Below are 18,893 nucleotides of genomic sequence, written 5' to 3' on the forward strand. Positions count from 1 at the left end.
TGTTCTCTCCCTCTTGTCATCTTTCCAAGAACTTAGCCAAATTTCTCTGTTAGATCCTTATCCACTGGGAGCATATACCAAGAAGCTAAACCAAGTACATGCAAACCAGAGTCTGCACCTCACTGGCCCGTACTTTAAGGCCGTCAAAGCGACCTCTTTGCTAAGTAAAAGACCCATTAATACTCTCCTGAAGTCCAATCTTGAGACCTCTATGTAAGAAAATATAGGTTTATTTACATATTTTTATATTTTTTTATATTTTTCCTCACATGCAGACTGATTTTTTTTTTTTAATGGGTCAGCCCAATATATAAAGATTTTAATAATTAAGTTAAAAGAGTACAGAAATAAGACTCATATTCACGATCTCTACTCTCATACCATATTGAAATCACCACTTATCTACTTCATTTTATAAGCTTAAGCTTATGGAACAAGTGGTGATTTCAACACTTTTCCCATTCTAATCTTCTAACTCCATGAACTAAAGAATCACGGGCCCAAACTTAGCCGCACTCTAAATGGCGTTGCAGTTTCAGTTGAACTCAGACATCCGAGGTGTAATGTTTCGAGAAGTGTGGGCACTGCTCATCTTCTTTAGCCTTGCGACAGAGTTGTGGCAAAGCCCAGTCTTTGCTTTGGCAGCACCCTTCCCATGGTCTCCATGGCCTTCATAATTTTGCCTAAAGCGAAATCGAAATATAGGGAAGACACCAAAATGGCCACTCATGTTTGCTTGTGTCCCAAAGCTCCCAAGCCCAAGCAAATATCATTTCTAGTAAAAAACCTTCTTGTCTCACCATTGCATGTCATCCCAGTTTCCCACTCATCTTAACTTTCCTATCTATTCTCTGCTCTCTTTCATTAAGGTGGTGGCCCTCCTCTTGTCTTCTCCTTTTAGAGGAGGAAACCATGCCATGGAGTGGATGGGCTGAAGTGGCAGACATGATCTCCATATGTAAGGAAAAGGATGAGAGAGAAGTGAGACAGATGCAGATTTTACGAGATAATTGCTCGAGTAATCCTTTTGAGATGAATGCCTTTTCAAGATAAGGGCAAAGCGATACCATTCAATAAAGCATTAGAAGTACATAAACAAACCTAGGCTTGAAGTATAGGATATTGACATACTCAAGTAGTTATGTTGAGTGGGATTGCATGGCTGTGTATAATGCTCTTAAATCGAAGGAGAGAAAGGCCATGATGTATATGAGAAGTGCGTGCCATGTATTGGAATTCTTACATGTAAAGTAGTATGAGTGGAAGAGCAAACCGACCATATTTAAGCCCACCATTCTCGGCTTTCAGCATGGATCTTAATGATGATATTTTCAATGAGAATCTTTTCTTTGTGATGATATAAAAATTTAATCTTTCTTGTCTCTCAAGTTTAAAAATTTGGGCATAAAGAGTCGACACTACATCATTAATTTCCTTCCATAATGACGACCTCGACTTGACTGTAAAAAAAGAAACAGTTCGAGGGGAGAGTCAAAATGTGGATCTTGTACAGACATATACAAAATGGGCGAAAGTGTGAGTGCGGACGTGCGTTACCTTGAGTACTTACACAGAACTAAAAAATTTAAAAAATATTTTCCAACTAGCCATTTTGGATAAAGTCGTAGATTGTGACAAATAATACTAGAGAGAACTCGGTTTATAATCTATGTGAATTAGAGGACTTGCAATACGAGTTCATGGAGACTGACTACGGATTGATCGTGGTGTTTGCGATTAGATTTGAATAAATTTGAATCTTTAGCCTGACGAGGACGTCAGGGATTGAACGGAGGAGTATGTGAGGACTCGTGCGGACGTGCGTTTAGTCCTACATCGGTTATTCACCAAAAAGATCTTACATACTTATACAGAACTAAGGAACCTAAAAACTATTTTTCGACTAACCATTTTGGATGAGGTTCTAGATTGTGACAGAAAGAATAATAAAAAACAACTCTGGGTGAAAGTGACCTTTGGGATGGGATGGGCTTGGCCAAGGCTATTCTTAGATGGTCCCAAATTGATGCGTCTCTGGTTCTAGCTTAACTTGATCCAAGACTTGCTCTGTTTGAAGTAATGTGAACAGAGGCTGAAATATTTGAAGGAAAACTCAGACATTCTTGGGAAATCTAGTTTGAGTCTAAGTTTATTGATGTATTTTCTCCTTGAAAAGGGTTAATCTTCTACAAAAGTTTATTCTTTCGACAGGTAACAAGATGCAAGAAAGCTTTGAGTCATATCATCCATGGGGCATCTACTATATATAGATGACATAATTTGGGGTTGAATCACATGAAACTTTACATATATTATGTGGAACTTAGATAAATATGTCGTGCCGTTTTCTTTTTCTCCATGCTGCAATGTTCTCTTCTAGTTTCTCATAAGCAAAATCTAGCTTTAGGAATTAAAATCATCAAATAAGATTGAAGAGGGACATTTTTTTTCACCTGTCTATTACATTCGTATTATGAATAAATATAACTTCAGCACCGCAACAATGTCGTTGGGGATACCATAAACTACAAGATAGAATGAAAGGTAATGTCTGAAAGAGACTATCAGCAAAAGCATTTCAAATCTTTTTTTTTTTTGTAAAAAAAAAGAAGAAAAATGAAACCATTTCAAGTCAACTTTAATTGTGTTACTGCTTGCTAAGAATATATATATTTCCAAATCAATTTCATCGACCAATGAACTGAAAAATAATTGGCTTTGGAACAATATTCCTCGTAATGCTTTGCCCCTGGCCTAAGAAGTTCCTAACTATCCGGCTGTTAACAGCAGAGGCTACTCATGGACTGTAACAAAATTGGATCGAAAATGTTCATCATCAATTTCCACAGCATGCACCAGGGAAGGGTGAAATTTGTAGCAGTAACACAACTGAGATGGTCTGGAGGTGAATCGGAGAAGAACGACGAGAATAAATACCCGAACCGAGCATCATGACACCAAAGTTAACCTAAAACTATCACAATTTAGCTTGCCAGGGAAAAAAAAGTGAAGACTGAGTGAAAAGTTCATGGCAACCCCTAGAGAATAACCATTATGCATCTGGATATCTAATGCAACAGGAAATTAATTCTGAATATTAATTTCTAAAGACATCGAGACAACAAACTGCTACCGATTTCATATATTAAATGGATTGAAGGCTAAAGAATTTTTACATTGTGTTGCATCAAACATGTTGTTCACTGCAGGACTTCTGATAAGAAATTACAAGGTCAGCAGCTGCTTTGACATCTGGATGTTATTGCTTTCCCAACAGAATATATCCATATACTGCCATGAGAGCCATCTTAACCTTTTCAAACAATTGAAAACCCATCACTTGCAATGGCCTCATTTAGTCTTTGTTGCACATGATCACCATCTCATTCACTTTCTTTCCATTATCGAATTTGAAGCAACTTTTAGTTTACCTCCCTTTCAGATATGCACCATATAGTAGCCAAACCTAGGTCTATATAAAACACCAGATAAGTTCGTAGCATGATCATATGTGCACATTATAGTTGTTGACCTATTCCTTATCGCCTTAAGCTTTTGCAGACATCGTATCAAAGCTCTGGTTGCTATAGGTCATGAGTTCAAATCTCCTCAGCAGCCGACCATTGAAAGATCGAGGACCGGTTCGAATTTCTGCATGTCAATCTGAAATCTAGCTATATGCTTGCGCACACGTGCGCGAGCAAGTGTGGGGGTGTCCACGCTCATGCATGTGCCTGTGTGTGCAATTCATGTATGTTCTTGTGTGTCTGTCTTAAATGGTCAACAATTATAGTACTATCGACAATTATAGTGCAATATTAGCTCATCATTGTCATCATCTTCCCCACAACTGAAGTTAATTAGTAGAATCTCTCATATTCATCTCAGCAAGTCCAATTTTCGAGCACAAACAAGCTGCTTTGTTAGTTTGCAATCCTTAGGAAAACATAATCCTCAACAAATATGATGTGGCTGCATATATGGATGCAGTCCCTCGACCGCACCGCATTGCTAATACATGCTTACTATATGCGGTCAGACCACATATGGACTTGGAAGGCAGGCCACTTAAAATTGTGTAGCTGTATATGCAGCCTACTTAGTATTATGGGCCATGTTGCTGCCCTATCTTGTCTGGTTTTGTGCAGTTGGAGCAGCTTTAAGTTGACAAATATACTGGATGGCAGTCCTAGGCAAGCTGAATATGGGTGTTAAGAGTGTTAATATATTGATCATGCTATAACTATTGCTATTAGGTATAACTATCAATATTCATTATGTCTAGTATATTTTATTTATTCTTAAATAGTTAGAAAATACTAACCACATATGTGTTGTTTCTCTGGTATGGGGGTTGATTTGGCCTGCCGATGCTTGGTACGCCTCTTGTATCACATACTGATTCGGTACTGACATAGTATCGTATAGTTCGTATGCACTAGTACCGACTAGCACGGTAAATCTTGTAGTAAACATTGAACCTATATCTTCTTGAGACAACCAGGATGTAGAGTTGTGAGATTTCATAAAAAAGCAGCATGCATCTTCATGCAGTCATCCACAAGAATGAGAAATCTTTTTTCCACACAATAATTTATCCGCTGACAGCTGCACTATTTTGTGCTTGCCCAACAGTTGGTACAAATTTTCAGTCTTCTGGATTTCTGATGTTCTGGTTTTCATTCCATTAACAAGCTAGAAAACACAAGAAAATATGATAAGAATAAACAGCTGATGCGTGCATATACTTATTTGCATGCTTATTTAAGTTTTAAATGCTCTCGTTATCCTTTGAGAAGTTGTCCTCAGATTCGACAGTCATCATCAGGGCCTTCCAGAGAGCAGCGAGGAGAAAATAAGAGATATCCCATGTAATGCATTTCCAATCATTTACTCTCCAACTTCAGTTGCTTTAAGGAGTGGATCATCTGTGGTCTGTAAATGCCATGCAAGGGATGATTAGCTTGATGAACTAGATTCACCTCTAGCTTCAATTGTCATTGTTAAATCATCTGCTGAGGTATGGAGAGAAGATTAGTCCTTATAGTTGATATTACTCCTATATTTTTTTTCATTCTTTTGTAAATATATAATTCGCAGAAACAAATTCGGCCCTCATACGATCTGTATCTCGATCCATGCGAGTTGCAACAAAATAATTATTTTGTTTTTGTTTAGTATGTTGTTTTACATATTTTAATTATTTTTATTTATTAAGCTTAAATCTAGCTAATGTCTCATGATGATAAAGTAATCTATTCGCTCTTTCTAGTTGCCAAACTGGGTTGTGCAAATTGCAATGAAGTTTTCAGTGTACCTTCCCTGGTTCCAGATTCTCTAAAACGTAGAAAACTTGGGTTCTGAAAAAATGCTGTATTAAAAGTTGCCATCGAGAGAAAGCAATACATCAATGTTCATGTGCACATGAGGATCAATGATATTAAGAACAGTATCGGAACCAAGAATTCTTAGCACTTGTTATCTTTCAGAAAAAGAGTTGGTTTACAGACCCAGACCTGGCTGAAAAAACTGCAATAATTTGTCCAGTCCAGAGAGTTAAATTTTCTTTCATTTGCAGCAAGCTTTGCCATCTTGCTGCTCATACTGGTAGTACTGGCTGTTATTAAGTTGTTATTTGGTATTCCATAACATTTATCATCCATGTTATTTTGCTGATGATTCCTTGGTATTTCTAGGAAACAATTGATATGAAAAGATGTGAGAGATAAGAATAAAGTAACCACTGATTGATGCAGCTTCAAGCATCTTCCTCTCACCAAGAGAATAATACCTCACCTCAGCACAAAACAACAATGCCCATCACCAGTACAAGGACTATCAGACAAGACGCATGCCCTTCAAATCTTGACACATTTGGATGTTCATACTTGGACCACATAGAGCTCTTGAGGTTCTCATCCATGAAAGAAACCCCCCAAGAAGCCATCACATCATCTCACTTGTTGCGGCATCCATTTCCCACATCCCTTGCATATTGATAGAGAAATCCCAACCCAACCAATGCAATCACTGCAACTCACCAATCCTATTGTAATCATATCCTACCATCAGAAGGTGCACAGCATCTCACAAAAAGAACTTTAGAACACCTATGACTACATATGATGGATAAGGTGCAAAAAGGAGAACCTTATGAACTAAAGCCTGTTCCCACAGCCATGGGGGGGAAGAAGAAGAAGAAGAAGAAGAAGAGAGACTCAGATGCCCCTCTCAAGCATTGCCCGGACTCTGGTAGGAAGCCCATATAGCCTGATGAAGCCAGCAGCGTCAGCCTGGTTGTAGATGAGGCCGTTTTCAAATGATGAGATGTCTTCCCTGTACAGGCTGCATGGGCTCTTCCGGGTTGCAACACTGACCGACCCCTTGTAGAGCTTGAGAACCACTGATCCGGTTGTGGTCTGGGTTATCTTCTGCATGAAGGCATCCATGGACTGGCGGAGCGGATCGAACCAGCGGCCGGCGTACACCAGCTCAGCATACTTGAGCGCGAGCATGTCCTTCACCTGCATGGTCTCCCGGTCGAGCGTCAGGGATTCGAGCTCGCGGGCTGCTGTCCATAGGATGGTGCCACCAGGCGTCTCGTAGATGCCCCGGGACTTCATGCCAACCAACCGGTTCTCCACCATGTCCACACGTCCGATCCCATGCTTACCGCCGATCTCGTTGAGCTCAGAGAGCAGGGTTGCAGGGGAGAGCTCTTGTCCATTGAGGGAAACAGGTATGCCTGAATTGATGCCAATCTCCACATATCTGCAATCATTCAACTTAATTTTATTCGAGTCATACATGCATATATATATATATATATATATATATATATATATATATATATATATATATATATATATATATATATATATATATATATATATATATCAATTATTGTGATAAACTACATAGTAGCAGCAGCATCTACACGAAGCAGTTGGCTTTGTATTGTCAGGACTGTAAGAAATACTCGTATGCATCGTTTCTTTTGCAAGAACATCATATGTAGAATATAGCAAAAGAATGCAATGAGCAAGAAGCCATGGACCAAGAAGCCATGAAAACTTGTCTTGTTCTCAAAGGAAAGCAATGATTCAATAAACTCATAATCAGTCCGGATATGGAGGTAGATTATGTGTATCTATTCCTTTTTCATCCATCTCTGGTGCATGACGTGGAGGTAAACTGTGTGCGTGCATTTAGAAAGTGCAGTAACTATCAATCCAGAAGCTGCAGCCTTATATCCATTTGATTTGTACATCGCAGGCGACCGGTGCTTGCATATATAAGTTTTTTGCCCCCAAGATATCAGAAGTACGAGAAATTAGCCATTCTCGGCTCAAGGAAGAGGAAAGGGAGAAAGATTCAAAATAGCAGGTATTCATCAGTGACTACTGTATGCTTCAAGGTTTTTTTTGAAAAAAAGACTAGATCCAGAGTTGTTCTTGATCATCTCGTAAGGGTCGGTGACCCAGTCATGAGGACTTATAATGTGACGATGGATGCTGGCTGGCTCAGCAAGCTAGTGCAGATTTGAGTTCCAATGGCATCCCCAGCAAGCTAGTGCAGATTTGAGTTTCAACAGGCTGGGATGCCATCTTACCGGCCTTGATCTACATGCCGCAAGGCCAGAGCAAAGTTGCTTCACTCACTGGCTGGTGGAACCGATCTGGACATCTACATACCTAGCTGCTCCATTTAGGCATCTAATTGGTCCAGACACCTAGCAAACACCAACTAGACGTATATCTCTAGGCGATTAAGTGGATTCTATGTGGCTCCTTCAGCCGTAACCTCACAAACTGAAGCACTTCCCAGAGTACAGCCATCCATATCTATATTAATATGAATGACATGTACACCATTTAATGTAACAGAACAATAAGTTTTATTAACTCATAAATATCACTTCTACAAGTTACCTAAGTAATAAAAATTTCAAGGAACAATCAAGCAGCCTTATTCCACATGGGGTTGCCCATGCAAAGAGATTACTTTTAGGACCATTTTGGAAAGAGATCTGATATGCAAGAAACTGTGTTTGGCTATGCAACAATGATCATACAATGAAAATATGTCAATGTTAGTGTTTACTTAGTCTAGAAGCTTGAAGAAGTTAGAAGTTAAGACCATATATATATATATATATATATATATATATATATATATATATATATATATATATATATATATATATATATAGAGAGAGAGAGAGAGAGAGAGAGAGAGAGAGAGAGAGAGAGAGAGATTACAATTTTGTGAAGAATCTATTGAGTCTAACTTGAGCAGTAGCAAATTGGATATGAGGACAATCATTTCATTTTTCCTTCTTTTTCCATTAAACAACATAAGCAAAATGAATGGATATATGAAATACGACTATGAAATGTCCCTTCTAATTTTAGGTAGAGTTGATGAATTATGGAGAACTCAAACTCTAATCAACCACCTACGATGACTAGGTGTCTCATCTAAGTGGATTGTGGGTCTGCACAAGACTGCCTAGAAGCTCAGGAAGACCATGCAAAGGGCCACCATTGAATGGTAATAAAAATGTGTTCAGACAAACTGGATCATTTAGCACCAATATCAGCTACAGTTTTTAGATTAAAAAATCCACCTGGAGATTACCAAATTCCTAAAACTCAATGCTACTAGTTATATAGAAAAACACTGTGAGACATTTACATTAACCGATGGATTAATCCACAAAAGATGAGGGCACTTACTCAGGTTGATTAGATGCATCTTCTGGGTCAACGGTCATCATGTACATATCCTTCTTTGGCTCATTTGCGGGGTCCTCCAGAATGTCTCCCTTCAAAATTAAAGAACATTTTATCATATTTTCATGTTTTCATCGACAGCAGCATTTTGTAATGGTCTAAAGACTTGAGAAAAAAAGCTTAAACACTGCTAGCATACAATAAGATAGTACTAGAGATAAACCATTGTTATGCCTTCTATTCACCATTCCTAGTCTGGAGAGCTTCCAGTTCATATAGGATCAATTTAATGCAATGTAGAAGGATAGAACTCTAACAAATTCCTCAGCTGATACAAAGTTATTTACATCTGCAGGGAAGAGACACTGGTTTAGGAGGAAATTGCTTTCATAAGATCAACCACAGCACAACCGCACAACAGCATCAGGTATACAGTCTGTGCTGATCTCGTGATTCACAACATTTTGGAGGTACAGGTGTTATACACATAAAATGCAGTATTATTTCTAATCTTTGAATCATTTGTTCCTTCCACTTTCCAAATATTTTATAGCTCATAAAAAATGAAAGGTAGATTATAGATGCCTGACAAAAAGAAAATTTTCTCTGAATAGGCTCATATATGACACCAACAAAGGAGACCTGTCCCCAAAATCCCACGACACACACACACACACACACAAAGACAGTCCCAGCTTGGCAAATTGCATCACGCCACAGCTGACATACCCATTCTTCATGACTGGGGGTGTCTTTCTGGGATTCTGCCACTTTTCTATAGGATTTCCCTGTATGCAAAGTGAATAAGTTACAGAGAAAACTTAAGCAGTACATCTGCACAACAACAAAAGAACTTGAGAATGCTAGTCGAAGAAATAAACATGCAAACAATAAAACACAGGATAGCAACATCAAGATAATCATTAAATGGTTCTCCAGTGACTTGGTGAAAAAGTCAAGATACCTCATGGCTAAGGTGCCATAGATTCCTGTCTCTGCTATAAATTGATTTCTTTGAAACAGGAACAGGAACATTGTGTTTCTTCGCATACTCGATAGCATCTTCTCGACCTGTGATCTCCCATTCCCTCCATGGTGCCACAACTTTGAGTCCAGGATTTAAAGCGAAGAAGGTAAGTTCAAATCGAACCTGCAGTCATAGTTGATGGCACAAAAAATGATAATTAAAACAGCAAACATGTGGAAAGCATTCTTAGAAGCAAAAAAACATACCTGATCATTTCCTTTTCCTGTACATCCATGTGAGACCGCATCCGCACCAACTTCTTTAGCAACATCAACCATTGCCTGTCATTTAGTGTCAGATCCATTAGACAGACTTGGCTTACTTTCAGTATTATATTTTCTTAGTTTAGCTTTAAGATTATCAAAGAATAGTTTAGAAGTTTATGTGGTGAGAAAAGAGTTACAGAGCCTTTCAACAAGCATGTTCCTGAGTATTGGGGCCAAAAGAATTGATGAATATTAAGGCATTAGGCAATGTCAGTAAGGACAGCACATTGCTGCACTATATATTTATTTATGTACTTCATTTCCAAGATCTTAAACAACTAGCACCTTTTATTTTTTGCTGTCAACTAACATCCAATTTCTGCAGATAAAAAGTTTCAGCAGTGACATGGCAAAAACATTTTCAACATAACTAGAACCATGTCAGCCTTAATTCAAGCCAGCTGCAATTTAGTTCTCCTCACGAAATGCAGCATGACTAACAACCAAAATTTTGCTAATCTTCATACTCAAGATAAGCTTATGTTCCTTCTGTTACTGCTATCAAAATCAATTTCACCAAAATTTCAGTAGATGACTGAATACTAAAGTTCTTTAATTCCCTACTATATATTTTTAGAAGCTTGCATGACCTGTGAAAATGAAATCACCTAGTTCCCCTTCTTTCTTCCATTCAATATACCATCTTGTCCATCGCACAAACTGATCTGAGCCTCATCCTCAGTTTATCATTAGAGAAGCTGCTCTATAATGGTTTCATCAATTTGAGTGAATGAGTTTAGTAACCAGATCATTAGTTTTTAATGGAATAACAGAACAATGATTACCTTATTTTCTAGTTTACCCATAGCCAAGTGTGTTGTCCCATGTTTTGGCCACATTATTACAAATGACAGACTCTACACTATCATCTTTTGCTGGGTATGCAGCAAAATTGTCGCTATAACACATGCCACTGACATCCCTACCTTTTAATGTCTTTTGCAACAGCATGTCTTAATCAATCATCAGCTTTGCTTTATTAGTCTCTTTCCACATATTAATATAGTGTACATTATTATGTCCTCTATGACATTCATATGTTACATGAGACTATGACAGGGAGCAAGGCACATAGGCTACTATATGAATACTAATGCCACAACTACTGAATTTATTGAATTGTCAAAAATCATCCAGTAGCTGCTCCTCAAGTTTCATGGCAATCTCCATTTGTTGTATCCCTGCGCCCATCAAAAGCTTTAGATGACAACTCAGCAATATTGTCTATACTTTATGGTCTTAAATTATGAATTTTTTCAGTGCTTTGAAATGTCTTCTTGGGTCCAACCTCAAACAAAATAAAGAAGATGGAGATTTCCATGTCTTTTCTCCAATAACAAGCAGCAAAAAAGGTTGAGGTGACACAGGTTTTGGTTGATTTAGCTCCCTCTCTCTGTGCATGCCTATCTAAGATTCTATTGGCTTTTTTTAGTAGCTGTAAAATGGCTCATTCATGAACTGATTTCTCAATTTTCATACTTATCCTAATCCACTTGTGTTTTCATTTTGATTTTTTTTCACCTGCATCATTAACTTAGCGTTCATTCATTATGAATACTTTTTATACCACTCATTTAACTATCTTTGGCTTTTAAGGGGTCTTTACTCTTTGGAACCTAAAACGATGCTTCCTGCAGTGCTGTACCTGATTCTACTGGCAATTTATAGATGCATCCTTCCACAACATTATATCTTCTACTTCAGGGTCAAACTATGAGTCAGTATCAAACCGTATCTTGTAACAGATACCACGCTAGCAACTTAATAAGCATAGTACAAGGGAGCTCTCGATCCTTTGTATAGTCCATGTCCACCAGTATGACTATTTATAGACCAGCTTCAATGTGTGCGACATAGATAAGTAATTAATAAGCAACAGTACTATGCTACTTTCCCTTTCTATACTTGTGCCAGGGATGGGCAGAAGCTCTTCTACTCTCTTGCCCACCCTTTTCTACATTTCTAAGAATCTAAAAGGCTTGCTTAAGCTTCATTTGGCATCATTGCCACCTTTTCGTTTTTACTTCTTATTTTTGTTTCTGATTGTTTCTGCCTTGGTTTCAGTATTCTGAAAATTGAAATTTGTATTGAGAACTAGGATGGGCAGAAGCCACGCTGAATATCAGAGTGAGGGCATGATCGACCCCAAGTCTCTTGCATCAACACGAGACTTTACCAACTCAGCCTGTTGACACCCTAGAAATATATTTGGTGATTGCAATTTATAAATCAGAAAAAGAAATAAGAGTATAAGACATTTCTAAAGGTGGCCGCACTGTTTGATGGCAATGACACTAGTGGCGGCAATGAGGTGGTAATGGCACCAGGCATCAATGGCAAGTGGTGGTGATGATGGATGACAGGGAGGATGCAGTGATGGTGGTAGTGGCAGCATTGGTGGTGGTGGAATATGACGGTGTTGGTGATACCAAGAAAGGGCAGAGGTAATGATGGCAACGATGGTTGTGGAGGCAACTACAGTGGAGACGTTGTGGTGATGGCCTCAAGGGGTAATGAACATGGAGGTGGTGAGTGGTGGTGTTAGCAATGATTAGCAAGGTGTGGAGAGGTAGTGGAGGTGGAGTTAGATATTAGATTGTGATAAGTTATAGTTTTAGTTTTGCTCTCTAAAATTTTGGAAGTGCTGGAGGAGCAGGCTATGATGGCAGTTTGTCATAGGCAGGCACCGGCGAGTGGCTTATCATTGGAGTTTTGCATCTTCCTATAATAAAATATAATGAGATAATTGTCCCTAAGATCCGCAAGCATTAAAAAAAAAGTTATTAGGTATTAACCCACAATCTACAGACAGCCACATATCGATTCTCTATAATCATAACTAATTCAATTGAAAATAAAAAAATTGAATACTAGATATACATATGAACATCACCTTAGCAATAACAGGGCGAGCCATCGAGGTCCCAAGCAAATACTTCCTTTCATAGACAGCCCCAGCTTGCAAACAGGGGAATATGTAATCTCTCACAAATTCCTCTTTTAGATCTTTCACAACAAGTTGACTTGCACCACTGGCTTTGGCTTTTCTTTCCAAGCCATCCATCTCCATGACACCCTTAAAAAAAAAGACAGGCATGTTTGATAGATGATTTCTGAAATGAATACTTGGAGGGAATTTATGATAAACTAATGGCCTGTTTGGGAAGATCCTGCAGGATCTGCCATGATCCGCCGGAAAGAAAGCTTATGCACTTTTTTTTTTTTTTTTTTGTGGGGGGGGGGGGGGGGGGGGGGGAGATAACCCACATGCTCTCCCCCCCTGTGCTCTCCCTCGGGCCAATCCTGCAGTATCCTGTAGGGTTGTACCAAAAAGGCCCTAAATAGTAAAAGTTTTAGTTGATGTTGTATGACTGAAAAATGGGGTAACCTATTACAAATTCAAGTGAGGAGAATTCTAAAAGTTGTGTTATTTGATGAAATGCATGAACCAAATGAGGTCTCATTTAGAAATATGAAGGACGGTTTGATGTAGAACTGTGGAAGCTCTGAGATTATTTGAAGTGATGACTGTAAATGGAATCTTTATGATTATACTGCATGAAATTCGATTTGTTTAGGTGCTTGTGCCTTATAAAAAAAACAGTTAAATAAAAGTTGATGAACAAAAAGCCACCTACTTCATGATAGTATATTACAAGAATTATACAGATCCGGTGGTTAAGTGATATATACAAACTTAGTTTGACTTTGTTAGATCATTTATATGTACGGTGAAATGGGGTGCCCTGGACAGAGCATAAATGGATTTTAACATGTCGATACCAAGAAACAAGAAACAGCATATTTTCCATGAGGCACCTCTATGATACTGTGTCCATGGTCAATGAAAGGGAATTAGAACATTTATACGACATGTTATTCTTCCAATAACCTGAACATGAAGAACATTGGTTCATGGAATGTGATGATACATGGTTTCATCTAGAACAATTGTGGTGACAAAGCTGTTCAACAGAGAGGCAATATAGTTGTGAAATATAACTGAAAATTAGTTATTGGTTAGATATTTGAAACAGCATATTTTGTTCAATTTGTGCAATCTTGGTCACAAAGCATGCAGAAGTAATTTGAAGGTGCCATCTAATATGTGGTAGACTATTGAATTGATCGAGTGCATGCAACTTTGAAAATCAAATTTTCGATCATGCTTGAGGGTAAAACATATCACCTCAGGAGCACTAAATCATGAAATAATATCAAAGTATATGATTCCAATAAGAAATCAATATTCGCTTGTTTATTTATTGCAAATTGACAACTCATTCAGTCACTTACTTGACCAACATCTGCAGTGAAGCAAACAACTTCACATCCATAATTCTCCCTGCAATTCATAGATGGAATGAGATGATGGGAAATGCAGCATTAAGTGGTCGGCGCAAAGAGAATAAGGCAATTACTCCTTGTCCTCCAACTCAGAATTACAATGACAAATGTATTTATATAAAATCTCAAATCACTGGAGCACCATACACTGCAAGTTCTTCTTCTACATAAAAATATTTATAGCACAAGAGGGATTTAGATTAAGTTAAAATGACATATAGCGAGTAAGATACATTCTATGCAAACCATGACCTATACCTTAGCCATGGGACAATAACTGATGTATCCAAGCCACCGCTGTAAGCTAAAACGACTTTATTCAACTTTCCACGCAATCCGCTACCATCATGACTGCCATAAACATCAGTTTTTCCAGAAAGTACTGCATCCGTCCCTTTTTCACCAGCCAGTACACACTGAATAGCTGCATATTAAAAAGATGGGGAAAAAATTAGAACATATAATGCCAATAGCAGAAGAAATCACCATGAGCAACCAACCTAACAATGTTTGTCAAATACAACCTAAAGCAAGAGTTTAGATGAGTGTAACTGATATTTATATTAAGTTGATGGCGGAGACATGTAAAAAGATTCCCCTTTTTCGGATGCAGAAATTAGTTCTCCAATGTGTCTCCCTTCTTTCAGGTAACCACCGGTCATTAGACTTATCAAACAGATATGAGAGAGAGAGAGAGAGCATTTCAAAAGCATGATTTTCATATGCCCTGTATTTTCACTTAAAAATAAGCAAGATGTCAGATTATAATATCTTTGACCCATCTTACTATTTTAAAGGCATTTTGCAAGAAAACCATGCTGAAAAAGTCTAAAACATGGTTCAAACTTCAAAGCTTTGGAAACTTTCAGTTTCAACTGAAATCGATCAAAAACCAACCTTTATTTTGTTTTGGCAATGTTCATACCGTGTTTGTGTGTATGCATTTAAAACTTAAGTGCATATGTAATTGACAGAAAACTAATTCCAAAACAACATAATTTATTCACTAAGATCAAAACAATTCGCTGCGCATCACATACCTTGGTTCCGAGTAACACATATTTGTCGTGAATTCTGGTGAATGTTCACATGGCCACAGAACCCACTCAACCTTGCACCCACCTAATAAAGTATTAACACTGTCAGCACATTGCACAGAGAATATAAAATTTATATCAGAAGGATAAACAAAATGAAGCAAGTCAAATTACAAAAATTCAACAGCTTCAGCACCTCCTGGTGGAAGTTGGAGCCCTTAAAGCAGCATATGTTATCCCAATAGGTGGGTGTTCCTTCAAGAACAGAAAATTTTGGTTAACAAGGGATCATAAGCAAAACATGTCAGACATGCAAGGGCTCGCCTAAAATGAGCATAATTAATCATTTCCTCTCTTAAGCTAACCAGTAAAGAGAAATGTGAAAACAATTCAGGACACGTATATTGAATAAATTGCAATCTTTTTTTATATTAAATTAAAATTCCTTACCCATAAGTTCTTGCATCATTTTTTCTGCATGTTGTTTCATTAATGTCTAATGTTTTGAAATTTTGAAGCGCAGCTACAGATGGGAACCGAACAGGTTTCCTCAGAAAACTCGTAAAATAGAGATTCTAACTTCAGCTTTCAGAGAAGGAAAAGGCCTTCGTGGGAGATTTGGAGAGATATGAAAAGAGAGCAGGACTCAGAGCCAATGGAAAGGGATTATTTTTTCAACAAAAAACTAAAACAAAGGTCGCGAATTAAAAAAAAGAAAGAAAAAAAGAAAAGAAGAATCATGTGGATCCAAACATCCAAATCAGCACAATCTCCATAAAAATATCATCTTTCAGCACCTGAAAACCGAGGAAAGAAAGAGAAATCAAAGAAAGGGAGCAAAGAATCCGAGTTACCACAAATCCTCGGTCGATGAAAAGAAATCTTCGAAGAAGAAGAAGAGGCCCCAATAGCCTGCAGCTGAGCCATGCAAAGATCTCCCCCAATCCACCACCACCTCCGGGCGACGATTGACGGATCAGAAGCAAACCAGATCTATGGCTTCGACGAACACAAAACCTTCGATCTCTCGCCTCTCTCTCCCTCTCTCTCGGAGCTATAAAAATGGCGAGAGGCCGGCGGAGGGCGATAGGAGTGCGCGGTTTCCTGGACCCTCCTTCCACGTACACTCACGCGTACCGTCCATCATCTAATCAACGGTTAAAGACTCAGAAGACGTGGGGAGGATACACGCTGTTCCCCGCTCTGTCCCATTCGGGAGAACCGCCTAATAGCGGGACACGTAAGCGGACAGGTCGACACGTGGCCAATCTGACGGTTGCGAGAGGCTTTAGGCTTCTGGGCCGTGCTCCCGCAGGGATACATATCCCTTTAGCCACCGCAAGAGCCGCCGCACACGTGATCGCCACCCCTGAGAGAAACCTCCTACACGTCCCCCATTCATCGACGAGGCGTCCTAATCTACAACTGATTTTTTCATGATTCGTTCGTTACTGGATACATTTCCCATTTTACCCCCTTTGAACCGGCCGCGCTTCCGGTTTGTACATTCTGGGGGATGAGTTGGGGCGGTGTAATAGTTTCGCTTCTTTTTGGGTGCAGAATCTTTTGGCGCGGGCCCGCAGGAATACGGCAACGCTGGAATATTCACACGGAAGGAAGCGCGACCATGTCACGTGGAGGGAAACTCATGCTGGCCGACGGATTGGGATCCGACGGTTCCCATGGACGAGGTACGGGAATGCGGGTCATGGTTTGTTTGTCGGATTCGCCGTCGATCTTATCTCGTTCCGACGGCTGGAATCCGAATCCTATCTGGAGTTCCATTTTGCTTGGTATCAGATGGTGGTGGAATCTTGGAATCCACCAATGAGAGCAATTGGCCTCAACTTTGTTCTTGATTTAACTTTGCTGCAATGGACCATTACTTGATTCATATTTGATGATTTGATCTTATATTTGGTAAGGTGCGGTTGGATTTTTTTTTTTTTTCCAAGTGCAGAGGTGTGGTTGGAATTGTATGCAATCACATCATACACATCTAGGTAGAAGGAGACTTGAACATGGTGTCGCCAAGCTGTCTTATTGTCCATGTTGTTTCTAAAGATCTTGTTATAGCATCAATGGTCACAGACTATATGTCGCCTTTTTATAAAGCTAGCTTTTTGGGCATCAAAATCAAATTAGAACTTATTCTCCATATTTGCTTATGAAAATACTAGCTTGGTGGATGATGAAACATATGGAAATGAAATTAGGACTTGTTCTCCATTTCTTGCTTAAGAAAATACAGGCTTTGTGGAAGGCAGTGCAGTAGTAATCAGCTAGTTCAAGTTGGGAAGGAGAAAAAGAAGAAGGAGATAGCGTACAGTCTTTCGTAATGGAATGTAACAAATGACTTTTCCTATGGGGCAGGGAACTACTGAATTCATGCTTTACTAGCGCCCTTAAAATCAAAGAAAATAATTATTATTTCTAGAGATGCTAGCGAGTAAGCAAGAATTTTTTGCGCTTTCTTGTTTTTAGTAACATTTGACAGTTTTTTTTTCTTTTTTTTTTGGTAATGTACACTTGACAGCTTTCAATTTTTCATGTGCCTGGTATTGGACAATGTTTAAAAATCTCATGGTTGATTTTAAAAATTGGCTCATTTCCTCTGCAAATTGGATCATAAGTTTGCCCCCCATACAAAAGCTATCTTTTATTGTGTTGAATTATGATATTGCTTTCGAGTTAAGTGCATCCATATATTTTCCTGATGCAATCTAAGATCCAATTAATTTGTTTAGCAGGTTGTACATTCATAGATTCTGGTGAAAATTGTTAGGAATAAGCATGCCTCGCCACTTAAAACATTGCAGCTTGAGCTTGAGTTTGGCAAAGGGAGCTGCGGTGAGTCTGAGATCATAGAATTAGGCTGCAAGAACAAATTCATTACAAAGCTTAGGAGTACATTTTACTGCTTAGGCGGCCAGCATATCCATGGAGAAGATGCTATCAAATGCTATTTTGGTGAGAATGATGGTGCCCAGCAGCAGCTTAAGATGAAGCTTAGAGAGGTAAATTGACGCAAGCTGAGACCGAAGAAATCGAACCAAGAAAATGATCTCAAGGGGTGATCCATCAGGAGAAATCTCATCTGACAACCAAAGAGGAAATGATCACTGAGGTTTTGCAACTTTAGGTGTAAATCTGATTGGCAGTTGGCAGAGATGATGACATCTTGGTTACTTGGATCTCTGGTTTTGCAAGCCATCCTGATAAAATGCTGCACCCATAATTGACAGCATTTTGAGCCTGCTGAACTCAGCAGGCTTGGGCTAAAGCACTATGAAGAGGATCAAAGAGAAAGGCAGTTTGAAGGGATGGTAGACCCTGACAAGGTCATATAACAAGTAAATCAAACATTGGTAAGAGCATAGATATTTGTTTGGTTGTAGATTGTTCAAAGAGATTACGAACCGATGCAGTAATCACGACAGCAGGCCCTTTCTTCTTCTTTTTTTATTTCTTCTTTTTTTTC

The 18,893-nt window shown here is 38.7% G+C and overlaps 1 protein-coding gene and 1 long non-coding RNA gene across 2 annotated transcripts; one reads left to right on the top strand and one right to left on the bottom strand.

The window, feature by feature from the left end:
* Window positions 1–6,027: 6,027 nt before the first annotated feature.
* LOC103708537 (argininosuccinate synthase, chloroplastic-like) lies at window positions 6,028–16,802 on the bottom strand. Its single transcript, XM_008793500.5, has 10 exons — window positions 16,267–16,802; window positions 15,609–15,667; window positions 15,416–15,497; window positions 14,634–14,799; window positions 14,325–14,373; window positions 12,922–13,104; window positions 9,969–10,043; window positions 9,700–9,885; window positions 8,739–8,827; window positions 6,028–6,771 (listed from the first exon to the last, which is right to left on the bottom strand). Exons 1-10 carry the CDS (start codon window positions 16,337–16,339, stop codon window positions 6,219–6,221), a joined length of 1,515 nt encoding a protein of 504 aa, XP_008791722.1. The 5' UTR covers window positions 16,340–16,802; the 3' UTR covers window positions 6,028–6,218.
* On the top strand, window positions 6,600–12,048 carry LOC113462821 (uncharacterized). The gene is made up of 4 exons (XR_015972842.1): window positions 6,600–6,739; window positions 7,276–7,386; window positions 9,091–9,162; window positions 9,759–12,048. It is a non-coding gene; the product is annotated as an uncharacterized LOC113462821 (long non-coding RNA).
* Window positions 16,803–18,893: the final 2,091 nt, after the last annotated feature.

This window comes from Phoenix dactylifera, chromosome 13 (assembly GCF_051530095.1).
Source record: "Phoenix dactylifera cultivar Ajwa chromosome 13, Ajwa_hap1_PhDact_Kaust_v1.1, whole genome shotgun sequence".
NCBI classification, from domain to species: domain Eukaryota; kingdom Viridiplantae; phylum Streptophyta; class Magnoliopsida; order Arecales; family Arecaceae; genus Phoenix; species Phoenix dactylifera.